The sequence below is a fragment of the Barbus barbus genome, assembly GCF_936440315.1.
Source record: "Barbus barbus genome assembly, chromosome: 36".
Classification (NCBI taxonomy): domain Eukaryota; kingdom Metazoa; phylum Chordata; class Actinopteri; order Cypriniformes; family Cyprinidae; genus Barbus; species Barbus barbus.
In genome coordinates, this window is record NC_136714.1 from 10,095,185 (window position 1) to 10,120,816 (window position 25,632).

A 25,632-nucleotide genomic window follows, 5' to 3' on the forward strand; every position below is an offset into this window, starting at 1 on the left:
CAAATTGTGCCAGGCTTTATTTGGCCTCACACAATGCCGGAGACTCGCAGGGAGCCGCTGACCCGCTCTGGATGGCCTCTCCGTGGGGTACGAGAGAGAGAGCGCGCCTGTTTGTCTGTGTCTGTATATCTTCTCTGAAGAAAGCCCGCTAAGTCTTTCTCTCTCCTGCCCCCTCAGCCCCATAAACAGGCCAGCGGACAGCATCATTCTGCTGCAATTTTCCAATTTATTCAGTGCCTTTAACTTCTCATTAGTTTCTGCCTCCTCTATAAAGAGGGCACATTATCAGAAGCTGTCAGCAAAGAGCTCACAGGCGCTTCATCATCCATTTGGACTCTGGCAGAGGAGACGTTTCTGACCACAGGACAGTCACTGTGTAGAGACTCTGTGTAGAGTCAACTCATTCAGTTCACTGAAGCTAAGTGAGTCAGATACAACATGCCAGATGCTGATTTTCATATGTAGCTCATATGTAAGTAAAAAAGAAATGCATTTAAAATGAAAAAAAAAATTAAATAAAATAAAAGGATTTTTTTTTACTTTAAAATAAGAAATAAAGTTATATTGTGAGTAATACTGAGTGATATAACGTCAATGTGAAATATAAAAATCACATTGTGACAGCCCAACAGATATGAAGTTGCAATAATTACAAAAAAGTTGCAGTTTTAGATATAAAGGTTGATTCACATGATTCACACCATGGCTTCAATGCACTTCTGAACACAAGCGGCAGGTATTTGTACTCCTCATTTGTGAATCGCTTTGGATAAAAGCATCTGCTAAATGATTCAATGTAAATGTGCTGCGACACCTTGACCTCCACACAAACAGCAGTGCAGAGAGCGTCACAGAAGGATGATTTTACGAGGTTGCCAGGAAGCAAGACAGCAGGAAGTGTACAGTGTAAACAGTGAAAATATTGAAAGCAAACGAAGGAGCACTGGAGTTCAGAAGGGAAAAAAAGACAGCTTATGCTGGCTTATTACAAAGCTAGAAAAATAACACAAATATTTGAATTTTGTATATGGGAATTTTATAAGCTACCTAACAAAATATTTTGTATGGCATGCAGTATTTCAAGGTTGGCCATTATGTTCCTAAATCAGTGTTTTGAACTGTTGAATTTTCTTGTTGTTATTAGGAGGGCTTATTGTGAGGAGGAAAAATGGCAAAAAAAAATTTAGATATTAAAAAGTATATGTAGTTGTAGACTGTGGGTGGGTAAATAGGGTAGTGAGCTGTTGGTTTTTTTTTTTTTTTTTTGGTGCATTATTTGTGTGCTGTTTTGTATTGTTTTTTGTGTGTGCTATTGGGTCCCCCTTGAAAATGAGATGTAGCATCTCAAGGGGCTTTCCCTTAATAAATTCAAATATTGCACAGTAAGAAAAAGGACATTAATTTAGTTTTTTGCTAAAGATTACATTTAACAGTTATTTAATTTAGTCACAATTTAAATAAAAAACAAACAGGAGTTTAACACTGGATGCATTGCTCCTTTGAGTTGTTGTTGATATGAGACATGTGAAAGGGTCAAAACAACAAATGAAAAATCACGAGGAAGGAATTGTCTCAATAGCGCTCTGATTGGTTGATTATCCTGTCAATACATCGGCCTATCATTGGAGACAAAGTGGCATTGATCTTTGCGAGCCCTTCACCAAATGACAGTGGTGGTTGTCAGTCATTCTCATTATCTTCCATCAAATCCATTGTCTTCCATTTATTTTCCACTACAATCATCAACACACTTCCTTTTTCTTTTTACTTTCTAACTGTTTCTCTGATTGAGCAGAACAAATGAAATGTGTGCCAAGGATGTAGGCGTGAAGAGCGAGACTCCATGCTCTCTGTGGTGCTAAACTCTGGGAATTGAATTAATGGATAAATTCCCCCTCAGAAAACAAGCTCTTTAAAAATGAGAAGGCAGCATTGTTCTCTGTCTGGTGGCTGACGCTGATAAATGGCCAGACACACCTGTAGAGCTGTGGGTCGATCAGGTGGATGTCTAAACTGATTTTTTTCTACAGAAGGACCTATATGATAGCAAATCTGCTGAATGACTTTGCTGCTTCTTCTACAGGTGTCTGGTGAGCTGATAAACAGTATAACAAGAGAATTTGTTGCTTTGGATGCTATTGTTCATTTTGTGTTATTGAGAAGAATAGCATGAAAGATGTACATCATAAGCATCACTGAACACAAAGAAAATTTTATGTAGCTACTAACTTTGATTATTAGTCACATTTCTTTCAGACCTTTAGTCAACAAATCCACTGTAAACACAACAGATGTCATGAAGGTGCAGCTTTAATTTAATAGAGATGAGCAATCGCTAAATACCAGCTCACTCACAAAATATTATTTCATATATTTCATCATAACATTATTACACAGTTCATTTGGATTTAGATGTGACTAGTGGTAATCTCCAAGTTGGTAAGTGCAATTTAGCAACAGGCTTACCTATTTTCACCAGACTGACCTATTTAGTCGTGAACATGGTTGTGAACATGGAGGACATTTATTGATTCCTCTCACATGATTTTTCATCTGTATTTTGTCATTTCACCCTCAGATTCACACCATGTTTAACCCTCTGGAGTCTGAGGTGTTTTTTTTTCGGGGGGGGGGTCAGGTAGTTGAATAAAAATGTTTAAAGAACATTTTAATGTATTCACAAATAGTGCTGCAATAACATGTTAGCAACATGTATCTACTTGTCTGCATTTTTGTTTTTGGTTTGAGAAAATTAAGTATATGCATGTTTAGCAAATATAATAAATAAATAAATATTACTGTAAATGAAAGTTAATGCAAGCATGGCAAGAGGTTCTGACAAAAAGCATTTTGACAAAAAAAATTAGCTTTTTAAAAATGCAATAAACAAGAAATAAGTATATGCAAATCAAAATATGTAAATATTGTTTCTGAATGAATCTGCATTTTGAGTTATTTGACTTGTTTTGCATTTCATATATGAGACATTGAGGTGTCATCATCCACGCATGATGTTGCAGTGTTTTTTCCTCCCTTTAAGTGTGGAAGCGATGGTGGCGAATGCACAAATATCAAAATATAATATTTAGACATTTAGACCTTCTACAGATTTAAACCCACAAATGAATGTTTTCTCTGGCTTGCAGTCAGATGGATGCAGTTGTGGCCCATGTGCAGCTCCAGAGCCGTCCCCTTTAATGTGCTGCCAGGTCAACAACACTGGGGCAGAATGAAATTCGAGCGTGTCGCTTTTATCATTTCATATCACCTTCGGGTTTGAATAGACTGAACGACTGTGAGCTCAAGAGCAAGAAAAGGGAGGAGGGTATCTGAGTGACAGAGAACATATGTAATATATGCAACAATATTAATAAGCCATAATCAAAGTGTGAACCACATGGTGCATGGTGCATTCCGAAAGGACAATAAACTAAACTAAACTAAAGTATGCAGTACAGGAACTCTACTTCATTGGCCCTTTTATAAATCTCTACAGCTATTTATAATCAATGCAAGATGGCCTTGCAGCTCCATTTCTTCATAGCTTTTTTATATTTTAAAATTTTTAAAATTTTAGTAAGATCACATTTGGTCAACGACTCTAAAATAACCATGGTTGGGGAAGTATTATATGTGCTAATATACAGATTGTTTGGATCTTGCAGCTCTCACTTCATTTCCCATATTTCTCAGCACAAGCATTTATCACGTCTTCGCACGTCGCAAGTGTCATCATTCCAGACGGCATCTTTCCTTCTAGTAAATGATGACTGTTGGCAGCCGACAAGGGCATTCTGTAAGTTAACTTAATACGGTTTCAAGGAAATGGCTGGTTTGACAATGCAAGCAGCAGGTGTTTCTTTAAATCTTCTTGAGAAGCCACTTCTGTGCCTATACAATCTCACTCTAGAAGGGGTGATAATGAGACTATCGCTTCATAATTGAGTGCTAACCACGGACACCATTATAAACGGATATTATTCCTGACCACATTCACACTCATTTTGAAACTCATTATATTGATATTGCGGACAAATGCAAAGTTTGTTCAAATGTGAGAAAACGAAGATCAAATTCAAAATCCGAAAAGACAGTTTTATTAATTTGAGAATCATGGATGAGCATGTGTGTTTAGAAAGTCAAATATTTGTTTTCACAAAAATATTAAATTACATAATTTCACACACACACACACACACACACACACACACACACACACACACACACACACACACGCGGGGTCTAAAATTTGTAAAATAGGCCTTTCAGGGTTTGAATGTTGTCTAAAAAAAGAGACTAAAATGACTTTTTCAAAGACAGTTACTCATGTTATTGAGAGAAATGGACTGAAGAGACTGGCTTTATGCCATGTGAGGCTAATTGGCATTGGGTTTGTTTAAGGCATTGTGATTAATGAAGTTTCTAATGAGAGCTTTATGATGAAGGCAGCAATCTGTCAGCCTGTGACTGCAGCTCTCAACAGGGATAGAAATGAACAGTTAAGGGGTGATTTGAAGAAGGGAATTCTCCTGACACAAAAACACCATTTTTAAACAAAAGCTTTCTTAAAAAGCTGCTGCCATCCAATTTGTAGCGCTCCCGCTAATAGCTTAAAAGTCTGAAAATTCATTAAAAGAAATCTGTGGCTTTTTATCAGATTTGGTGGTTGAATGAAAGATATTTTATGGCACCAGTGATTCCCTTTACACACAAAACACTTGAAAAAACAAAATATATATATATACATTACATATATTACAAAATACACAGTAAACACATGAAAACATTGAAAATATGGTAACTTACTGAAATAGTAATCACCAAACAGATCTTCGTCCTCATCATCAAAGTATGCTTGTAATGAAAAATGAAATCAAAATAAAAGGAAAGCAAATTATAATAACAACAAATGTAGTGAACACAAACACACACACAAGAATAAACTAACATATAAAAGACCTTGAAAATCAAAGGAAAAAGATACATAAATCCCAGTTATTTTTCTTCTTTCCTGAACAATCTGACGCTGTGAGATCAATGCCCCCCCACCCCCACCCCGTTCTAACGGGGTAACCATAAGAGTCTGATAATAGTTAGACCTAGATCATTTTTTTTTACTTTTTAATGCCAATGACTCTCAAATATGATGAATCCTTTGCAAGAGACCAGTTACTAAAATAATGAAGAAAGGCAGTATTATATTGTCACGTATTAGCAACCATTTACTATATATTGTGTGAGAATACATTTAAAATATTAAATGTGGTATTATAAGGACTAAATTAAATAATTATTTTATTTGATCTTAATATTATATAATATAAGTGTTTAAATATTACCATTGGAAAGCAAATAGTTTAAATATTATGTGGAAAATATTTAATTCATATTTAATAATTACTTTAGAAAACCTCACTTTTCTTTCTTTCTTTCTTTGTGTCAGTCCTTGTCTTGTGTTTCCCCTCCTCCTGTGCCCATATTTGGCCTTCCTGTTCCTGTCCTCGTTTGTCTTCATTAGTTTAATTAGTCCCTAGCCCTGTGTTTTGATTAGTCCACACCTGTTCCGTATTTCCCTGTGTTTATAAGCCCTGTGTTTCCTAGCCCCTGGGTCCGGTCTAAACGTCATTGATGTTCGTCTCTCCCCAAGCTCCTCGTCTCATTGTGTGTGTGTGTCTCTCCAATAAGTGTGCTTATTGGAACTCCTACGTCTCCTCGCTCCTTGTGTCCCGAGAGGGAACGTGACAGAAGACCGGACCTACAACAACACTATGGCTGAAGACAGGCTTTGGTGTCTGCGGCAGGATGGTCGGGAGTTGGTAGAGTATGTAGAGGAGTTTCTTGAGGTTTCCAACGAGGTGAGCTGGATTGACGCCTCGCTCGGTGTGTGTTTTCGGTTTGGGTTGGACAAAGATGTCATCAGCTGCGATATCCCCACGTCCAGTTTTTCCCTTATCGGGCTGATAAATTATGTCCTCAATGTACATGGCATTGATTTCGAAGTCGAAGAATGTCAAACCGATCTTCGTCCAACCCAACCCGAGAACAACCCGGCCTCACCAGCTCACCGCTCGCCAGGACCCTCCACATACCCTGCCAAATGTTCCGGCCACCCAACTCTTCCCAGCACTGCTGCTGTCCTCAGCCCAGAGCACCCCCGCAACCCCGCGCTTCAAGAGCGCCCTCCTGGGTTCCCGCTGGTTCCGTCCAGCCCTCCTGGGTTCCCGCTGGTTCCGTCCAGCCCTCCTGAGTTCCCACTGGTTCCGTCCAGCCCTCCTGAGTTCCCGCTGGTTCCGTCCGGCTCTCCTTCGTCTCCGCTGGTTCCATCCAGCCCCGCGCCTCCCGAGCGCCCCCAAGTGTCCGCGCCTCCCGAGTGCCCCCAAGTGTCCGCGCCTCCCGAGCGCCCCCAAGTGTCCGCGCCTCCCGAGCGCCCCCAAGTGTCCGCGCCTCCCGAGCGCCCCCAAGTGTCCGCGCTTCCCGAGCGCCCCCCAGTGCCGGCTCCACGCACGTGCCCTCCTGAGTTCCCGCTGGTTCCGTCCAGCCCAGCTCGTCAAGAGCGTCCCCAAGTGTCCGCGCTTCCCGAGCGCCCCCCAGTGCCGGCTCCACGCACGTGCCCTCCTGAGTTCCCGCTGGTTCTGTCCAGCCCCGCGCTGCAAGAGCGCCCGACAGAGTCCGCGCTGCAAGAGCGCCCGACAGAGTCCGCGCTGCAAGAGCGCCCGACAGAGTCCGCGCTGCAAGAGCGCCCGACAGAGTCCGCGCTGCAAGAGCGCCCGACAGAGTCCGCGCTGCAAGAGCGCCCGACAGAGTCCGCGCTGCAAGAGCGCCCGACAGAGTCCGCGCTGCAAGAGCGCCCGACAGAGTCCGCGCTGCAAGAGCGCCCGACAGAGTCCGCGCTGCAAGAGCGCCCGACAGAGTCCGCTCCTCTGTGGCTCCCAGAGCGCCCACCCCCCCTCCCCATTGGATGGTGTTAGGCGTGAGGACACGCCTTCCGGAGGGGGGCGTTATGTCAGTCCTTGTCTTGTGTTTCCCCTCCTCTCGTGTCCCTATTTGGCCATCCTCGTTCCTTTCATGATTAGTTGATTTGTCCCAAGCCCTGCGTTTGATTAGCCCTCACCTGTTTCTGTTCTTCCCCGTTAATTTCCCTGTGTTTATAAGCCCTGTGTTTCCTAGCCCCTGTGTCCGGTCATCACGTCAGATGTGTTCGTCTCTCCCCATGATCCCTGTTTGTCTGCTGGATTATAATAAAGAACCTTATAGGAACCTTCACGTCTCCGCACCTCCTTGTATCCCGAGAGGGAACGTGACACTTTGTTTGTTTATTTATTTTTCCACAAAACTACTTTATATGCAGATATACCTGTGCTGTAACTATGCAATTAATACAATCAATATAATTCTTCAGAAAGCAGATTTAAATAGTACCAAAATACAAATACAGAAAATGTGAACGTTAAAATCATTATACAGTATACATATACTTTCTACATAAACTTACCTTATTTTGTGCAGACCCCTAACACCCCCTTATGGCCTCTGAACCCCCCTTTGATAAATTCTAACCAAGAAAAAATGAGAGATTTGAAATAGCACTGGTATTCTCATGTCTTATTCCCATATGTTTTTATAATAAGTAAAATAATGTCTGTTGTTTCACATTACTTAAACACATTTGTCAAAGTTATCACTTATTTCCACATTTATTAAAACACTGTTAGGACACCTTTTACATGTTTCAGGCACAGGAAATGTACTCAGGCTTTTGCTGCAGTTGTTGAGACTGTGCAGCAAGCCGGAACTAAGAAACTTCCCTCTACAAAGCGAATGCTTTGAGGTGACAAAAGCGAGAACAGATTAAACCACAGTAACGTGCTCCGTACAATGACTCAGATGCAGACGACACCTCTGAACACTGTCCCTTTACTACCACTTCTCACACCGTCGGTTCGTCTTGTGGAAAGGACAAGGGCAGACCCCATTAAGTGGCAAATTGCCGTCTCGCGGCTTAATCAGGCAGCATCAGCATTCTGTAGGGAACATATGAAAAGCCATTATGGTCAAATCAATTCTCAATTACCTCTTTGCCACCACTATCGATACGTTAAATAAACGTTCAACACTGTCACAGCTATTTCTCCTTGTGAGGCGACGATGCAATAGCTGCGCACGCGTTATTTGAGAGCCATGCGAATGCTAATGGATTGTAAACAATCATGAAATAACAGCATGATGTGAAAGTGGGACAGATAAGCATCGGAAGGAACAAGCAGCATTAAGAGATTCATTAGAAGCGGTCACACTCGCACCAGAATAATGGCTCGCTGGACGTATGTCATAACATTCTTTTAGCCACCAGCAGTATTAGCAAAAATTAGAGCAACTCAAAGGATATGTGTAAACAAATGAGAGAATTAAGAAATTAGCTTTTTTGCATAATAGGCCTACTGTACATTTGTGCTTTGAATGTTTTAAATATTTGAGGAGGACATCCTTGTGCCACAACATACCACATTCTTCTTATATTTAAGTCTTTTTCATTTCACCTTCTTGTGTATTTGAAATTGTATCTTATTTAGAAGTTGATGTGATAAAATGAGGATTAACAGGATTTTATTTTTTAATTTTTTTTCCATTTTAATTAATTATTGCTTGCCTTCGCCAAGACCCGCCCCCCTTCGTTACTGTTGCTATGTCCGACAAGCCACACATCATGTTCTCAAGCTGTAAAAATATACCGTGAAGCAAAGAGTAAACTGACAACGCCACGACAGACAGACAAGACAGAGCAGATTACTTTAGCTATGAAACAAAGTCTCAGCTTTCCTTTTTTCATTTCAGCTTTTCATTTTGGTGGCCTTAAGTCTGATATTGCATGTTTGCCTGATGGTGACATTCTGAAAGCTGTTGTTATTTGTTTTTACAAAACATTTAATGTTAATAATTGTGTACTGCTGTTATACTTTGTTATTTTGCATTTGAATTGTCTTAAGATTTTAAGTGTTTTTTTATATTATTCTGAATATGAATATGTTTAAGACAGTATGTGGATTCATATTTCATTCATCCTTTCTGCAAAGATATTTAACAAGTGAATTTTACATTTACACCATGTTGACAACTTCATGTGTGATGCCCGTGGAATAGATCTAAATGGTTAATTAAAAAAATGTTACTTGAATCATGTTGAAGTTGCATTCTTAAGCTGACTAGATAAAAAATTAAGAAAAATGAAATCTTGAATTGGTCAAACGTTCCTGTCCACCACACACTGAAAGAATTAGGATTGTACAGTCGTGAGAGAAACAATGATACGCTTGGTAAATATTTTCTGGTTCATTAATTTTGTATATATTTGATTCATTTAAATTGTGTGCTTATCCGGATCATTTTACCCATAACAGCTCATTTGACCTTTACACACAACAACACTAACAAACACTTTGTATTTTTGAAAATGGAACATTAATTTTAGAACCCCAAAGTCTTCGGATAAACATTATAAATTATCCCTAGAACATTCAAACACACTTTCGCACACCAACCAGACACCGCACACACACTCACCGCTGACCTCGCCATTTGGTTTCACCTGTTGTCATGGAAACCAAAGCTCCTCGAAAAGTCTTTAAAACCTCTAGTTATCGACATACCTGTTACTAGACATATTTGGAGTGGGGTGTTCATTAAAAAGCTAACTGTCTTCAGTTTCAGTATTCACATCCTTTTTTCGCTTTAAGAAGCGACGGGTTGGACTTCAATGGCAAAATGGTGTTATTTCTGCTACCAACATGAAAAAGAACAGAAAATTTAAAAAATCCTGCAGATTACCTAGTTTTCATAATTGTAGATAATCTTCATGCTCTTTAGTCAGACACTTTAATTACGCGCATGCCAGAAATCTTCTGGAAATTAGCAGATGTTCCACTTCGCCTAATGAATTCAGCACTAATTTTCAGTTTTAACAGTATGTCTCTACAACAATGGACATGACTTTTAAAGGCATTTTTAGCATTCAGGATTTGATGTTAAATCTAAATAACAATGAGTGATCACTTTTGACCTTCCGCATTATTCTGATTTCTTTATATGCAATTTTGTTGATTTATGATACCATAATTTCAATATAGCTGATGGAAGTGGTTTGGCTTTGTTAACATAAAAGTAGGTTACACTTAATTAATAAAAAGATTTGGAAGTAAAAAGGTCACACTTTATTTTAAGGCCCAATTCTCACTATTAAAAAAACATAAACTATTTTTGCCTCAATTAACTCTTGCTGCATATTAATAGTTAGTAAGGTAGTTGAGTTTAAGGTTAAGTTTAGGTATTGGGTAGAATTAGGGATGTAGAACATATGGTCATGCACAATATGTGCTTTACAAGTTCTAATAAATAGCCAGTATGTTAATACGGTAATATGCATGCTAATAAGCAACTAATAAGTTACCATATTTTTCATTATTAGTTCATGTTAACTAATGTAGTGTAATGTAGTCTGGGGACCAATTCTCACTATTAGCGGGTTGCTTATTAGCGTGCATATTACTAGCATATTGGCTGTTTATTACTACGTATAAAGCACATGCCTTATTCTGCATGACAATTTTTTAGATCCCTTAATCCAACCCCATAACTAGATTTAACAACTACCTTACTAACTAATTACTAAGCAGCAAATAAGTACTTTATTGAGGCAAAAGTTGTAGTTAATAGATAGAATAATAATTACAGAATTGGTCACTATACAAAAGTGTGACCATGTTAACAAATGGAACCTTACTGTAAAGTATTACCAAATTTCTAAGGAATACTTTCAATCAGGTTTCAATGATACATTTTTGTACATTTAAAATGTAAATATGTAATATATAATGATGCTTTTTATAATTAAACAATATTATGCATAATTAACATTTTAAACACTGATGCTTAGATTGTGTATAAATAATTGGCTTACACTTTATTTCAATGTGTCCTTATTGCAGTGTGATTGTACATTTAAGTACTAAATAATATTAATAACCAACGTGTACTTACTTTAGGGTTAGGAGTAGAATTAATATTTGGTTTAGGTTTTATTTTCATGTTATTATGCACAATTTATTGTTATTACTATAAGCACATGTAACATGTAACAAGAACACTGCAAAAGAAGTGTTACTAAATAGTGCAATAGAGAAAAACAGAAGTATAACACCAACAAAAACGAGTGTGAATGAGTATATAACTTTTTTTGCCTTTGTGACTTAATAAATCATGCATCAGAAGGTTAATCTGCACACTCATATAGTGCAATCATCTTTGGCCAAACTTTGTTTTCTCATTTCACAGTTTCACTGTTCTCATAACATGCGCAATGACTCCCAAGAGCTGAAGTTTGTGTCCTTAGACTAGTTAATGGCCTCAGTGCAAGCTGTGTGACAATACACCATGAGAACTTAAAAGAGTTCGAACAGCGCCACGAGCAAACTGTGGCATTTTAATGAGCGCTCCTTCTCTAATCATTTAGTTGTAATCTGCCAGGGACATGAACCCACTGTCTGTAAAAGTAACCAAGGCTCAGCGAGCAACAGAAGACGGCAGATCTGAGCGAGGAAACTTGGGAAAGGGAGCCCAGGAACGTCGGCCGGGCGTTTCTTTGACGCTGAGAGTTGACCCGTGAATGCCAACAAAAGCGAGTGGTAATGAGTGTAAGTGTTGCCTGAAGGTGCCGTCTTTATCATGTCATCATGCCACGCTCTTCACACACACGGTGGCTGAAAACAGCGCCTCAGGACTCACTGCTGCGACTAGTCACCCAGCATTCTCTTGATCAAATCCAGCTATCGCCATCCCTTTTAATTAGCTCCCACGGTGGAAATCCATTAGTGGTCGAAGTCCTGCTGCGTTTGCGTTTATTTCAATGTACACAAATACACACACAAATGGAGAAACTTATTTTTTCTTAAACGTAGTGCATTAAAGTAACACACACAGACTTGAAGTGGACTTCAGTCTCAGTAGGCAGAAGAAAGGGAGGAGTTTAGGACAGAGGGATTCAATTTCTGCCTGTGGCTCTGAAAGGGAAGTTCAGAACAGAGAAGAAAGAGAAAAACAAAGATCAGTGGGCCGCTGTGCTTGGCTCAGAGCAGCGGTGGAAACAATGCGAACGATACTTCTCAGAACATCATGCTGCTCCCAGCGTGTGCACATGCCAGTGCTACGGTGAATGTCTGTCACAGTGGCAACAAGGCCACCGATGCCGCCCACAGGCCAAACGTGCATCAATCTCAACTTCTACTTTTTTGAAACGCACACCGTGACTCAGTTGTCCATTACCAGAGTGAAGAACTTGTGTCACCAAGATTGTGAGACGGCAGGTGGCTATGAAAAAAACATCACTTTGGTGTTTATGTGCTAATTACAAACACAGCTGGACACAAAGCAGATGCTCATGTATTGATGAAGATTATTCATAGAAGCAGCCATCTGAGTGGGTGCGGACCGTAGAGAAAAGATGTAATTAAGGCAGTAAAAGAAGTTTGATTGATTGGGAAATTGTGTTTATGGTGATTCATTCTTTGTGGAAGGCAAGATGCAAAAAAGTTTGTGGTCAGTAAGACATTTTAATATTTTTGCATTTATTGATCAGTAAAAAATAGTAACACTGTGAAATATTATTTTTATGATGGCAACATCATTACTCCAGTCTTCAGTGTCACATGATCCTTCAGAAATCCTTCTAATATGCTGATTTGGTGCTCAAGAACCATTTCTAATTATTATCAATGTTGAAAACAGTTTTTCTGCATTATATTTTTATGGAATCCATATTACATTTTTTTTTACAGAATCCTTTGATGAACAGAAAGTTAACAATAACAGCATTTATTTGCTACATTTGCAGCATTATAAATGCATTAACTGTCACTTAAGCCGGGCTCACACTGTGCGATTTTTAAAAGTCTTTTGCGATTGTTGCTTGTCACACTGTACGAACATGATCCCCATGTCAGACTGTAGGATCACAGTTGTCTTAATGTCAGACTGTACGACAGTCAAGACGCGATAAAAACGGACGTACTCAAGAAGACTTGTCCGGAGTTTTACGTCATCAATACGTGACCCGCGTTCTCTCGCTATAATGGTAGCTAGCAAACAACAGCAACGTGTAGCGTTAGTTTTATTAATTACATGCCTTGATGTTAAAAAAAAAAAAAAAAAAAACGAAAAAGACGACGTGTGTGGAGCAAGTCATGGCTGGGCAAAAGAGGACTTTATGGACTTCCAGTTCTACAGAGCGAACTTGAGGTAATTTTGTTATTCGAGTTTAAACATCCTGCCCCTTAATAAATAAACTTTAAGTAAACTTTACGTTGTACATATATTGTTTTTTACAAATAATGAATGGTTTGAAGTTGTCGCGCTAATTGCGTCATCAAGTTCAGTGCTCCTATTGGTTCTTGGTTTGACGGTCGTCGTAGGAGATGTCACACTGTAGGAAACTTGAGGAAAGTGTCTGAAATCTTCTGACACTGCCAGAATTTAGTCGGAGGAAAAAAATGATCGCAACGGCCATTAATCGGCTGTCGGTGAACATGTCAAACCAGCGATCTAGTCAACCGATTTTAGCCTAGGATTATAGGAATCTTTTAGGATTTTAGGATTTTCAAAATTTGTCTCAGACGAACAAATCGTGGCCAAAATCGCACAGTGTGAGCCGGGCTTTAGTGGGTGCGGAACATAGAGAAAAGATTAAAAGATTAAATTATGGGATAAAAAGAAGTTCAATTGAGTGAGAAACTGTGTAAGTGGTGTGTAAGAAGTCAAAGACGAGAGCAAAAGACTTCTTACACCTGGCTAACATTTATTTTATAATCACTGTTGAACAAACACAAATTCATCCTGATTTATTTTTACTCCCTATTTCTATAGCATAAATAACTGTCATACTCTTAAAACTGTTTTCTGTTCTGGAAACTGTCCACATTGTTCATATGCTTACTCTCACTTGAAAGAAAGGGTAAAAGCGATGGAGGAGTTGATCTTGTCAAATGAAGCACTGCTGCAGAAGTATTGCTTTTTACTGTTTTTAATGTCTTGGGGCTTGAGTCTATCGCTTGCAGTCTCGAGAGTTTTTCAGTGGCAGTGTCATCAAGCACCATTCCAAACAAAAAGGCTCAAAGTCCCTTCCTTCAAAGACACACCAAAGATCCTATGAAAAATCCCTAGGGGTGTAGAAGTCATTGGCACTTTCCACAAAAATGGTACAGGGCTTATATCTATAAAAAATTAAGTCAAATTTTTACTTTTCAACCAAGGGTGTGATTAATTGTCAAATCGTTTTCATCTCCTGTAGGAGGTCAATCTATATAAAAACAAACAAACTAAATGAATAAAGTCACTATTTTTGTTTTCTCTGCATACAAAAATGATTATAGTAGTTTCAAAACATCACGGTTGAACCACTAATATCACATGGACTGTTTTAATGCTATCCCTTCTACCTTTCTGGGCCTTGAACGTGTCAGTTGCTTTGCTGTCTACGCAGGGTCATAAAGGTCATAATTAATGATAGAATTTTCATTTTTGGGTGAACTATCCCTTTAATCAATTTGATTTGTTGAACTTGACAAATACACTAGTATTGTGCAAATAGCTTTATTTTAATTTTGCCAACTGATTTTATCTAACATCTGATAGTTTAACATTGTATTGATTTAAGTCACAGGATTCTAGTTTAAGTCATATTAGTGGAAAGTGTCAATTTCCCATGTTAAATACTCCAACTGTGTGACTGATAATCAATACTCAATGCCCAATACCCAATTCTCCTTATCAACATCGCCATCATCTTCCTGTCTTTCATACCAATAGCACATGTGAAGGCTCACAATAGGAGTGCGTCCCTAGAAGAAGGCGAACAAAACTGGAACACTGCTGGCAGTGCGTGATGAGACGCACCTGGTGCTTATTGCATCTTGCCGCAGGTATCATAAATCCCGCATTGTGCCTTTCCTTTGCACAACCTGCTTCCATTAATGCATGTGGTGGCCTTGATGTCCAGGAATGGAGCAGCATAGCTGGGCCGGCTTTGAACGATGAGTGCCTGCATTCAACCCTCTAGATCTACTTCCCCTTTCTGCTCACACGCTCACTTCAACAAAGAAGTCTTGCTCCTTTTCTGTTAGCACCCCCTGGAGTTTTGCATCTCCTTCCTAAACACTTTGCTCCATTCGCTTCCTCTTCTTTTTATTTTCTGTGTGCAATAAAAGCCTTTCAGAGGCGTGCAACTCTAATCTCAACATTTTGGAGAACCTGAAGTGCTTTTTTTGCAAGCACTTATAAAAAAAAGTTTGCTTTTTGATTTTGCTTCAACTTTGATATCACTGACTCATTATGACAATAATTAAATTAGAAAAATGTTTCCAAAAATGCTCACAGAATTTATTCAAATCATATGTTTTGCCTCTCTTAAGTTACAAGAGCTGATCACTAGTAAACTGAACCTATTGCTAGTAGGTTAATCGGCTCACAAACCCATTCTATGCATTAATATGAGATTTATAAACTGTATCCATAACCTAATGTAATGTTAAAATTTATATTTGCACAAACATTGAAGCAAATGCCCAGGTGAAATTCAGTAATATGTCAACTCAATAATAATGAATAAACCACTGTGAGCACTTCAATGTGCTACACCTAATGCAATGAACTAAAAAGGAGAACGTGTGAAAAGAAAATAGCCTATAAACATTGAAAATAGCATAATGTATGAAGAATTCACATCACTGTACATACTGTATACTTATTATATGCCATATTTCAGTCCATGTTTTCACAAGGACAATTTTCATATATACAAAAAGATTGGGGTCAGTAAGATTTTTCTTATGCTCACCAAAGCTGTATTTATCAAAAATAAATAAAAATACAATAAAAGCAGTATGTGAAAAGATATTAAACATTTTTCTATTGTAATGTATTTTACAATGCGATTTATTTTTATTATTTGCAAAGCTGAATTTTAAGCATCGTTACTCCAGTTCTCAGTGTCTCGTGATTCTTCAGAAAAAATGTTTATATTAATATTACACAACACTAATATAATTAAATGGACATTTCCATCAAAGACAAAAACTACAACTAGGCCCTAAAACAAAATGTGTAAAATGAAGAATGATCTTAAGCTTTTCAATGAGACTAGTGTCTAGTGACTGTTTCAAATATCTTTCTGATGAGACTGATAACAGCAGTACAACTGTAGCTTCACCACAGTACAGTACGTCCACACAGATTTCTCTGAATTTGCATGCTTGTGTCTGGTGTTTGTTTTATGAAAGGAAGAAGCTAAACTGTCTCAGTTCAGCAGTGAGCGGAAACCATTTTATAAATATGACCTGATAACCAGATAAATGCATAACGTGGTACATTGGCAAGTTAGATGGTTTGTTGCAAAAAGTCTTATTATATCAAAGAGAAACGCCTCTTGAGATTGCAGGCATTGAGATGATTCCTCTTTGGTTTGTAAATCACTTTGATCTCGCCAGCACAGTGAATGCAGTCTTTAGAAAATGCTACGGCTTTATAAATATTGACGCCTAAGTTTTGTAATCATATAAATAGTCCTTATTCTATGATTCAGTATGCTCAATTTCACACCAAAAAAGACTGAAGGCCTTTTGGGGAATAAGAACATTTCATTTAGATGTCTCATTACACCGGCATTCGTTGTTGGAACTAATGTCTTACCAAATTACAGATTTTCCACTTAATTTAGATGCACTACCCTTCTGATAAATCTCCAGTCATCAGTGTCTTTTCATTTGTCTCTTCATTTGATTAATTTCTACACACCCAAGTGTTTCTCTCTCTCTCTCTCTCTCTCTCTCTTTCTCTCTCTCCTACCTGATTCTTCCTCAGTCTTGTGCTCGTTTTCAGAGTCGGTGAGAGTGAGAACCGAGTGGTCGGGGCTGGACAGGCATGAGCTGTGACAGGACTTCAGGGGCTGCCCGCTCCACAGCTGGACGGCGCGCTCCGGGGTCATGACCCCCTCGGGGTCCGAGTCACCGTCAGATCCGGCGTTCAGACCGTATCTGTCCTGCAGCAGGCTTATATTGGAACAATATAGAGTGGATGACGGAGGAGGCTCACACATGCCCAGATCTGCCAATGCGAAGCTCCCTGTAATGAAAATACAAGTATTAATGCACAAAAACAAGAAAGAGCATGTTCGCTGCAAGGCATCCCAGACTCCTTAAAGAGCTGGATGGCTCTGACTAAGAACTTGCTTTGCTAAATTACATAATGACAACACAGTCTTCATTCTAGCAAGTCTTCATTGTGGTGTGTAAATAAAGTTTAGCTCTGTATTGTCTATTGTATCTTTCATTTTGACCCACACAGTGCATTTTTGGCTATTGCTACAAATGTGCCTGTGCTACTTATGACTGGTTTTGTGGTCCAGGGTCATATACTTATATATTATTTTTTATTTTTTTACTTTGAATTATATAATAAAATAAACTAGCTAAAGTCAAATTATATTTATTTAATTTGATTTTAGTATTGGAAAGAAATGCACATATAGACAATGTTTATTTTATTATTTAGTTTTAACTGATTTCATGCTTTTAAGCTCAGACTTTAGATGAAAAGTCTTTTAAGAAGTCCAATGTGTTGCAGTATATAATAATTTCTCGTAGTGTATATTAATTTTACAACACTTACGTGTCTCTATCAGCTTAGATAGATGAATTCATTTAATTTACATATGAATTAATAAGGGAACAACTATGCATTAATGAGGTAAACATTAAAAGGACAAGCTTATTCGTGAATGAGGATGATCCATAAATCTGTGCACTGCATAAAACCACAGCAATTAATGACTACAAAATAATGACTCACTATTACATTAGTGCGATGCAAAGCAGGAAACCACCAATATTTAATAATAATATCATAAGTAGCTAAAAACATTATGCTGAATGGGCTTTGCATTCAACTACTCAGCAGGTTGAAGAGAAATTTGCAAGAACAACCTATTGAAGAGTTGTATTTTGCACAAATACGGGGGAAAAGCACAGTGCACATCCACATAATATGATTGCACGACACAGTGGTTAATGAGGGAGAGCACAATAGAAGGCACACAAGGAATTAAATAAGAGCAGGAGGTGTTAGGGAAAGAGTCTTGTCCTGCAACAAGACACAGACCTACACAGTGCATACCTGACACATAGTAACGAACGGCAACCGGGACCAGCTCCACGTAAGCTGTGAGTAAGAACAGAATGTCCTTCCATCATCTAATAACTTCACTCACAACACAATGCAAAAGTTGCACCGTGCACAACAAACCTACTTCATATAACAGAAACTCCCTGGCTGTTTTTATGTGTGGAAAAGTCATGTGAAGTGCTCTGCCTCCCTGCTGTTGTGTGTCTACTCCAAAGGGAAAAATCTTCCAAGGTGTAAATTTGAGATAGTGTCTAACTGAACAGCCAGAAGGCATTCTAGAAAAAAAAAACATCTCCCAAAAGGACCTACTTTATAAAAAAGGCCAAAAACCCAGCCTCCTAGAGCGCCTTGTCGGTTTAGACACAATTTCCCCCTTTTGCTCAGACATCTTGGACATTAAAGTGAATATCGCTTTTCAGCAGGTGCTAAAATCAGAGAGAGTGGCAAGGTCATTTGTTGAGGGAGGGGTTACCATGGTAACATAGCACTTTTCACATGCCGTTAGGTACAATGAAGCATTTCAGAAAAAACGCATGAAAATCTCCCTTCACTTCAATCATCTCTTCTCAGGCCTCAGACACGCCCTGATTGACAAAGAGCCCCACTGTGATGGAGATGCAAATGTTAACACAGCCCGCTAAAAGTGTGAGGTCCCATCAAAACATTCCAGGAGAGGAAAAACAGGATGCATGCTGTTTCAAAACCTCATGGGTTTGAAATGCTCGCATCTTCATGTTCACAGAGCAAAGAGGATGGGTCCGCGAGTCCTAAGTGTATGATGCAAACTATCAACACATTTCAACTGCTCTTGCAGGGTGAGCATTGTTTTTTTTTCTGTTTATTTTCAGATGAGACAGATAGATTTGGCAGAACATAATCTACAGCCAAACTATTTTCAGCTAAAAACCAGAGGATAGGTTTTTATTTATGTTTTTACTGACTGACTGAATGAATGAATGAACGAATGCATAGACAAATTTTCCATGATTATTCATAAAATTATACTTTACTAAATATACTAAATAAAATAGAAATGACTAATTAAAATTACATTTTTCATTTGAAGTAATTAAAATTAACCCAAAAAAATGAAATTAACAATCACTTAAAAAAAACAAGCAATTAGGCAATATAATTAAGCAGGCAGAGCTGGTGAAACAATGTTTTAGCCAAAACAGCCTTAATGAAAAGAAACTGGAATAGAAGACTGAATGAACGAACGAACGAATGAACGAACGAATGAATCAATCAATCAATCAATCAATCAAATCAAAATTAAATTATTTATATAAACTTCTAAAAGTAACTACTAAAAATAATACATACAATTATTTTATGTAAAATAATAATAAAAATATAAAAAACTACTTATTTTTTTAATATTTTTATTATTATTTTGCAGAGGACAGGCTTTGGGGGAAGGGAAGGGAAGGGAAGGGAAGGTTATTTATACAGAATTATTACTATAATCATACACAATTACTCAAATAAAGAAATACATACATAGATACACATACATATACATAAAATATAATTAAACAATCTCACATTTGCACACTGCTTTACTGAATACCAATATGCATGTATAGCCGGGCCTCACATGGATGGGCCTTTTTTTAATTTCCTGCTAGAGAAACAAATCCACTCTTACAAGTCAAACAGTCATGTTGTAAAAGATGCCTTCTAAAAAGGCTAGACCTTCACAATGAAGCCTATATTACTTTATAAATGTCAGCCTATTTCAATAAATCCTCTGACCTTTCTGATTTCCATCCCAGATGCTTTGTTCTTTGAGCAGTATTGTCTATGTTGCACTTCTTTTTTTTTGTGTGAAGCTAAGCAGTCATGCTTTCCATCTCCAGAGATCAATACCATCAGGGTACAGAGGATGCAGTCAGCATGCCCTGAATAATGTCGGCCCGCTTGACTGAACTGCTGGAGAAAATAGCTGCTGTGGAAGAGAGAGTTTGCCTGATTCCTCTAGCTGCAGCACGGGCCATTTGGGTCATTTTGTTGTGTATTGCTCAGTGCTTGAGCTGACTGTCTAACGGCTGCTTCCTTGTCTATGTCTCTTATTCATGAGAGCTCCTCTGGCTGGCTCTCCTCTTTAAACACTTGTGATGACATCAGAGCATTGCATCCTTTTGTTATGCCACCTTTATTATTTATGCCTCTGCTTTCTTAAGTTTGCGTTTGATTCGCAATATGACTGCTGCATGTTCATTGCTGATAACAGGAAAATGTTGTACAGGTGTTCAACAGCATGGCGAAACTATGACAGAACAGGTCAGACAGTAAAGTGAAAATGTTTTACTGAATATATGACAATATACTTAAGTGTTTGTTCCAATTGTTAGTTTTAGGGCTTTTTTAATAAAATGTCTATATAGCATTTATAAATTTTTTATTTATTAGTATTAGTTTTGTTTCATTGTAGTTATTTTAGTACTTTAAACTATTTTTTTGTACATTTTATTTTCATATTTTTATTTACGTTATTTCATGTAACAAAAATGTTTTATGGTTTCAGTTTAGGTTTTAGTTTACAATAATAAACAATTTTTACAGCCTTTCTTAATGTAACATTACTCAATAATAACCTTGCCCTTAAATTAAATATTGTGCATTCAGATGCATTGCAAGAGCCAATCACCCGTTACCTGCATCTAAGAGACCTGAAACCTTTATATTCCAGTATTACTCACCTTTGGACTGTTGCCTTGCTTCCTACTTCCCAACTTGTCAATAAACCTGCTGTTTTGATCACTTACTCCTGTCTCTCTGGCCTGTTTGCTGATAGAAGACCAGACCGACTACATTCTCCAGTCTGTGATGGATTCCCGGCTCTCGACTCCAGCGGATGTGCTGGAGGAGCTCACCCACCAGTCTCACCCGCTGCCTGTCCTCCAGTACCAGAACTCATGCAAGTGGATTCAACCCGCCTCTCACGCATGGAGCGTGCTCGCCGCCTCATGGCCGGTCTCTGCCTGTATTGTGGATCTGCAGGTCATTTCATCAAGACCTGTCCCGCTCGACCCCCACGACCGGTGGTGAGTACCCTTCAATTAGACCCTGACATTTCCTCGTTGTCACTACTGCCAGTCCAACTTCTTACCCCGCATCATTCTGTTGAAGTGTCCTACCTCGTCGACTCGGGCTCCTCGGGAACCATCATTTCCCAAGAGCTCTTGCATCGTCTGAACTTGCCCTGCAGATGGCAAACCCGGGAGCTCCGAGTTGATACCATCCAGGGAAAACTGCTAGGGAACAGGCAGTTAAAATATCAGGCTCCCCGATGACGCTACAAGTCGACTGCTTGCAAAAGGAAACAATCACTTTTCTGGTACTGGAGGGACCCACCGTGGACATCATCCTGGGACGCCATTGGCTGACCCAACACTCCCCCAATGTCAGATGGGATCCCTGCAAAATCACTCGCTGGAGCGAGGCTTGTCACCAGAATTGTCTCTCTGTGGTTCACAAAGGGTCGAGTGTATCCTTTGTCCATCCCGGAGCGCAAGGCAATGGAGGAGCACATCGAGGAGGCTCTCCAGCAACAGTTCTTCCAACCCTCCACCTCGCCCGCCGCATCCAGCATCTTCTTCGTGGGTAAAAAGGATGGAGGCTTGAGGCCCTGAATCAACTACCGGACCCTGAACTCACAGATGGTGAAATTGCCATACCCACTTCCCCTGGTCCCGGCTGCTCTAGAGGAACTCAGTGGAGCTCGCATTTTCACCAAGATGGACCTGCGGAGAGCATATAACCTTGTTCACATCTGGGAAGGTGACGAGTAAAAGACGGCTTTCATCACTCCATCAGGCCACTACGAGTATTGGGTGATGCCGCAAGGCCTAGCTAACTTCCCGCCCATTTTCCAAAGCTTCATGAACAAGGTGTTCTGGGAGTTTCTCCATCGCTTCGAGATCGTCTATATCGATGACATCTTGATATACTCCCGGAGCTTGGCAGAATATCACCACCACGTGATGCAGATCCTTGAGCAGCTCAGGAAACATTATCTATATCTGAAGCTTGAGAAATGCGAGTTCCACCAGTCCACTGTCCAGTTCCTCGGCTATGTCATCAGCCCTGAAGGTTTCCAGATGGAGCAGGGGAAGGTGCAGGCCCAGACTTTGAAAGAACTGCAAAGATTCCTAGGGTTCTCCAATTTCTACAGATGCTTCATTAATAACTTCATCCTCCTCACGGCACCCCTCACCTCCATGCTCCGCAGTAAGCTCAAGTCTCTGAACTGGAACCCAGAAGGCCACGCATCCTTCGCACAACTCAAAGAAGCCTTCAGCATGGGCCCTATCCTCCGTCACCTGACCCTCAAGTCCTGTTTGTGGTGGAAGTGGACGCATCCACCACCGGCGTAGGGGCCATGCTGTCCCAATACTATGGAGAGCCTCCTCGACTCCATCCTTGCACTTTCTTCTTCCGGAAGCTCACCCCAGCAGAGCAAAACTACAACATCGGAAACAGAGAACTGCTCACCATCAAGTTGGCTCTGGAGGAGTGGTGACACTGGCTGGAGGGAGCACAATTTCCATTCACCGTCATCACGGATCACAAGAACCTCTAGTATCTGCGAAGTGCCAAAAGACTCAATACGGGTCAGAGGAAAGGTCCTGGGTAAAGGCCCCGCACCCAGAGGCCGAGGCCGCCCCCCGTCGCCGCAGTAGGGCATCAGGACCTGCCCCTGGAGGAGGGGGTAATGTCAGGGAATATCAGTCACTTCAGTTACCGCAGTCACCACAGTCACCAGCCCCAACGCACACCAGACTACAGATTACCAGCACCTGTCATGGCTCATCAAGCTCTCCATTTCACTGCACTCTCCCCGCTGCCTCATCATCTGGTCTACAGTTTGCTTTGCCTTACTTAACCTGACTGCTTACCTTGCTACTTACCTGTGTTTACTTACCCGTAGATGCTCCTTCGCTCCACCGTTCCCGCTCTCCACCTCTCCTTCGCTCCTCTGGATCACCTGCAAGAGACAATCAACCATTACCTACAGCTAAGAGATCTGAAACCTTTATATTCCAGTATTACTCACCTTTGGACTGTTGCCTTGCTCCCTACGGCCCAACTAGTCAATAAACCTGCTGTTTTCATCACTTACCCCTGTCTCTCTGGTCTGTTTGCTGACAATGGTATCAAAGCTGCCACATCATTACTTGTAAAAGAAAAAAAAAGGGGGGGGGGGGGTGTATGGTGGGGCACAATACCTTTTCTTTAACATGCATGAAGATAATCAGGCTTTCAAGAGGCTTATTTTAGACAAGATATAAGGCACCGGGTTTTTGTCCTCATAAAAGAGAAAAAAAAATTGATTTCCAGGCTAATTTGCAAGACTTATGAACCACTGGATACTTGCATTAGGCAAGGCAAGGCAAGGCAAGGCAAGTTTATTTATATAGCACATTTCATACACAGTGGTAATTCAAAGTGCTTTACATAAAAAAAGTGAAATAGACATTAAAAATCAATAAAAACATGGAAATAAAAATAATAAAAACAAGGAAATTTAAGATGATATAGAAATTGATTTAAAATGAATTTAAAGAAAATGATTATACATAAAATTCATTGCAGTCAGTTCGGACATATAGCACAGTGCTCATTCAACAAATGCACAGTTAAACAGATGAGTTTTGAGTCTTGATTTAAATGGCTAATGTTTTAGCACATCTGATCTCTTCTGGAAGCTGGTTCCAACTGCGGGCCGCATAATAGCTAAAAGCAGACTCCCCTTGTTTTGTGTGAACCCTTGGTATTTCTAACTGACTCGATCCTAATGATCTGAGTGGTCTGTTCGGTTTATATTAGATGTTTATATCACATTAGAGCCTATTAGGGTCTGGAGGGGGCGAGAAATTAGGGTTCACTCCACTGGCTTCCCATTTGCCTTGTGCAAATGAGCCGACTTAAAAACTCTGAGAGTCCAGGTGCTGGGTGTGACTAAGGGTCTAATAGGTTACCTGAGCAAAATGCCAAAGCCCCTTTCTCTGAAGAAAAACACCTTTATTCACCCAACAGCAAAGTTAAAACTTTTAATCTTCAGAGGATAGAGTGAATTTAAAAACTGTTCATAGACACAAATAAATAAATCTCATGTCAAACTTGTATGACTCACTTTCTAGATCTTAATTTCTTCATTCAATGTGAAACCACCGTGGTTAAGCACTCTAGCTAAAAGAACATTTCTGAAATTAACCAGAATCAAGTTTTTTTCTTCTTCTTTTTTGAACACAATGTCCAATACTAAATTAAGTACACCACTAACCTTGGTGGTACTAAAGACCAAGTATTAAATCTTTGAAAGATGGGCGGAGAAAAGGCAAGATGCTTTCTGGTATAATTTGTAGCAGACCTGCCCTTGAGCCCATGCTTCACTAGATAACCATATCAAAGCCACACACTGGGAGGGGAGAGATAAACAGCAGGACTTTGAAACAAGAAAAAATAGGTATTTTTATTTTTCCTATAGAGGACAGTGAGGAGTTCCTCAGGGAACAGTGCTGGGTCCCCTTCAGACGTTAAAAAAAAAAAAAAAAAAAAAATCACTATGACAGATTATTACAAAATAAGTATTTAAGGTTAACATATACATGTCAGGCAGATATATTCTACATCCACATAAGGTATTCCTAGCATTTCACTTAAAATAATAACCCAATTATAGTATAGTACTATATGTATTGTAAGCATTTATTTGATTCACACCACATTATTTCCATTCTGAAGTTGAGTTGTAACCAGGCCATAATAATTAGAAAATTATTTTCACAATTAATCTCTCTCCCAGAGTTTAGTTCGCAGTTCACTCATTTGTGGCTAATTGTTTGCCTTGCCGCAAATTTAGCACCTTCAGTCCACAGCTGCTAACAATATCCCTGTGTTCTCAGATTTAGAGAGCATATGGCTGACTAAATAATTTCAACGTCTAACAAAATAGCACTACTCCTTCAGTTAAAGTCATAATGTATTCAAATATTAAAGAGCTATAATCTTTACACATTAAGTTTCCAACATGTCTCGTTTCTTGAGAACGACATGGAACATAACCCAACAGACACATGCAGTGCCATGCAAATAACAAATTATGCTGTAACATAATTTTGTTAAAAATGAAACTGCTTGCAGAAAAGAAGAACAGATGAGTAATTAACACTGTACGTCTGGCAAATTAAATATTGACATGATGTTTAAGTGCACCGTTCAGTCCTCCTTTTGTTTTGCTTTTTCTATAATCTATAATATAACCAAACAACAACAATGGTGCCAATACTCAACAACAAAACATTGTATAAAATATTCTAAGGCGAATTCACTAAACTGCTGTGCATGCACACACACAATCACTCTCTACAGCAAGCTACAGGGACAATCCCCCCGGAATAACCT

At 39.3% G+C, this 25,632-nt stretch overlaps 1 protein-coding gene across 2 annotated transcripts in view; it reads right to left on the minus strand.

Annotated features, from left to right (window-relative positions):
* The window catches only part of LOC306856302 (teneurin-2-like), a gene marked incomplete at its 5' end in the record, with an annotated part of 227,828 nt that overhangs the window by 194,265 nt on the left and 7,931 nt on the right, over positions 1-25,632 (minus strand). Inside the window, 3 exons of one of the 2 annotated variants that reach the window (XM_079395481.1) lie at positions 4,807-4,854; positions 16,885-17,160; positions 18,211-18,255. In XM_079395481.1, the coding sequence (XP_079251607.1) occupies positions 4,807-4,854; positions 16,885-17,160; positions 18,211-18,255 (369 nt within the window). The remainder of the gene's footprint in view (positions 1-4,806; positions 4,855-16,884; positions 17,161-18,210; positions 18,256-25,632) is intronic. The other variant, XM_079395482.1, reaches the window with a different exon arrangement.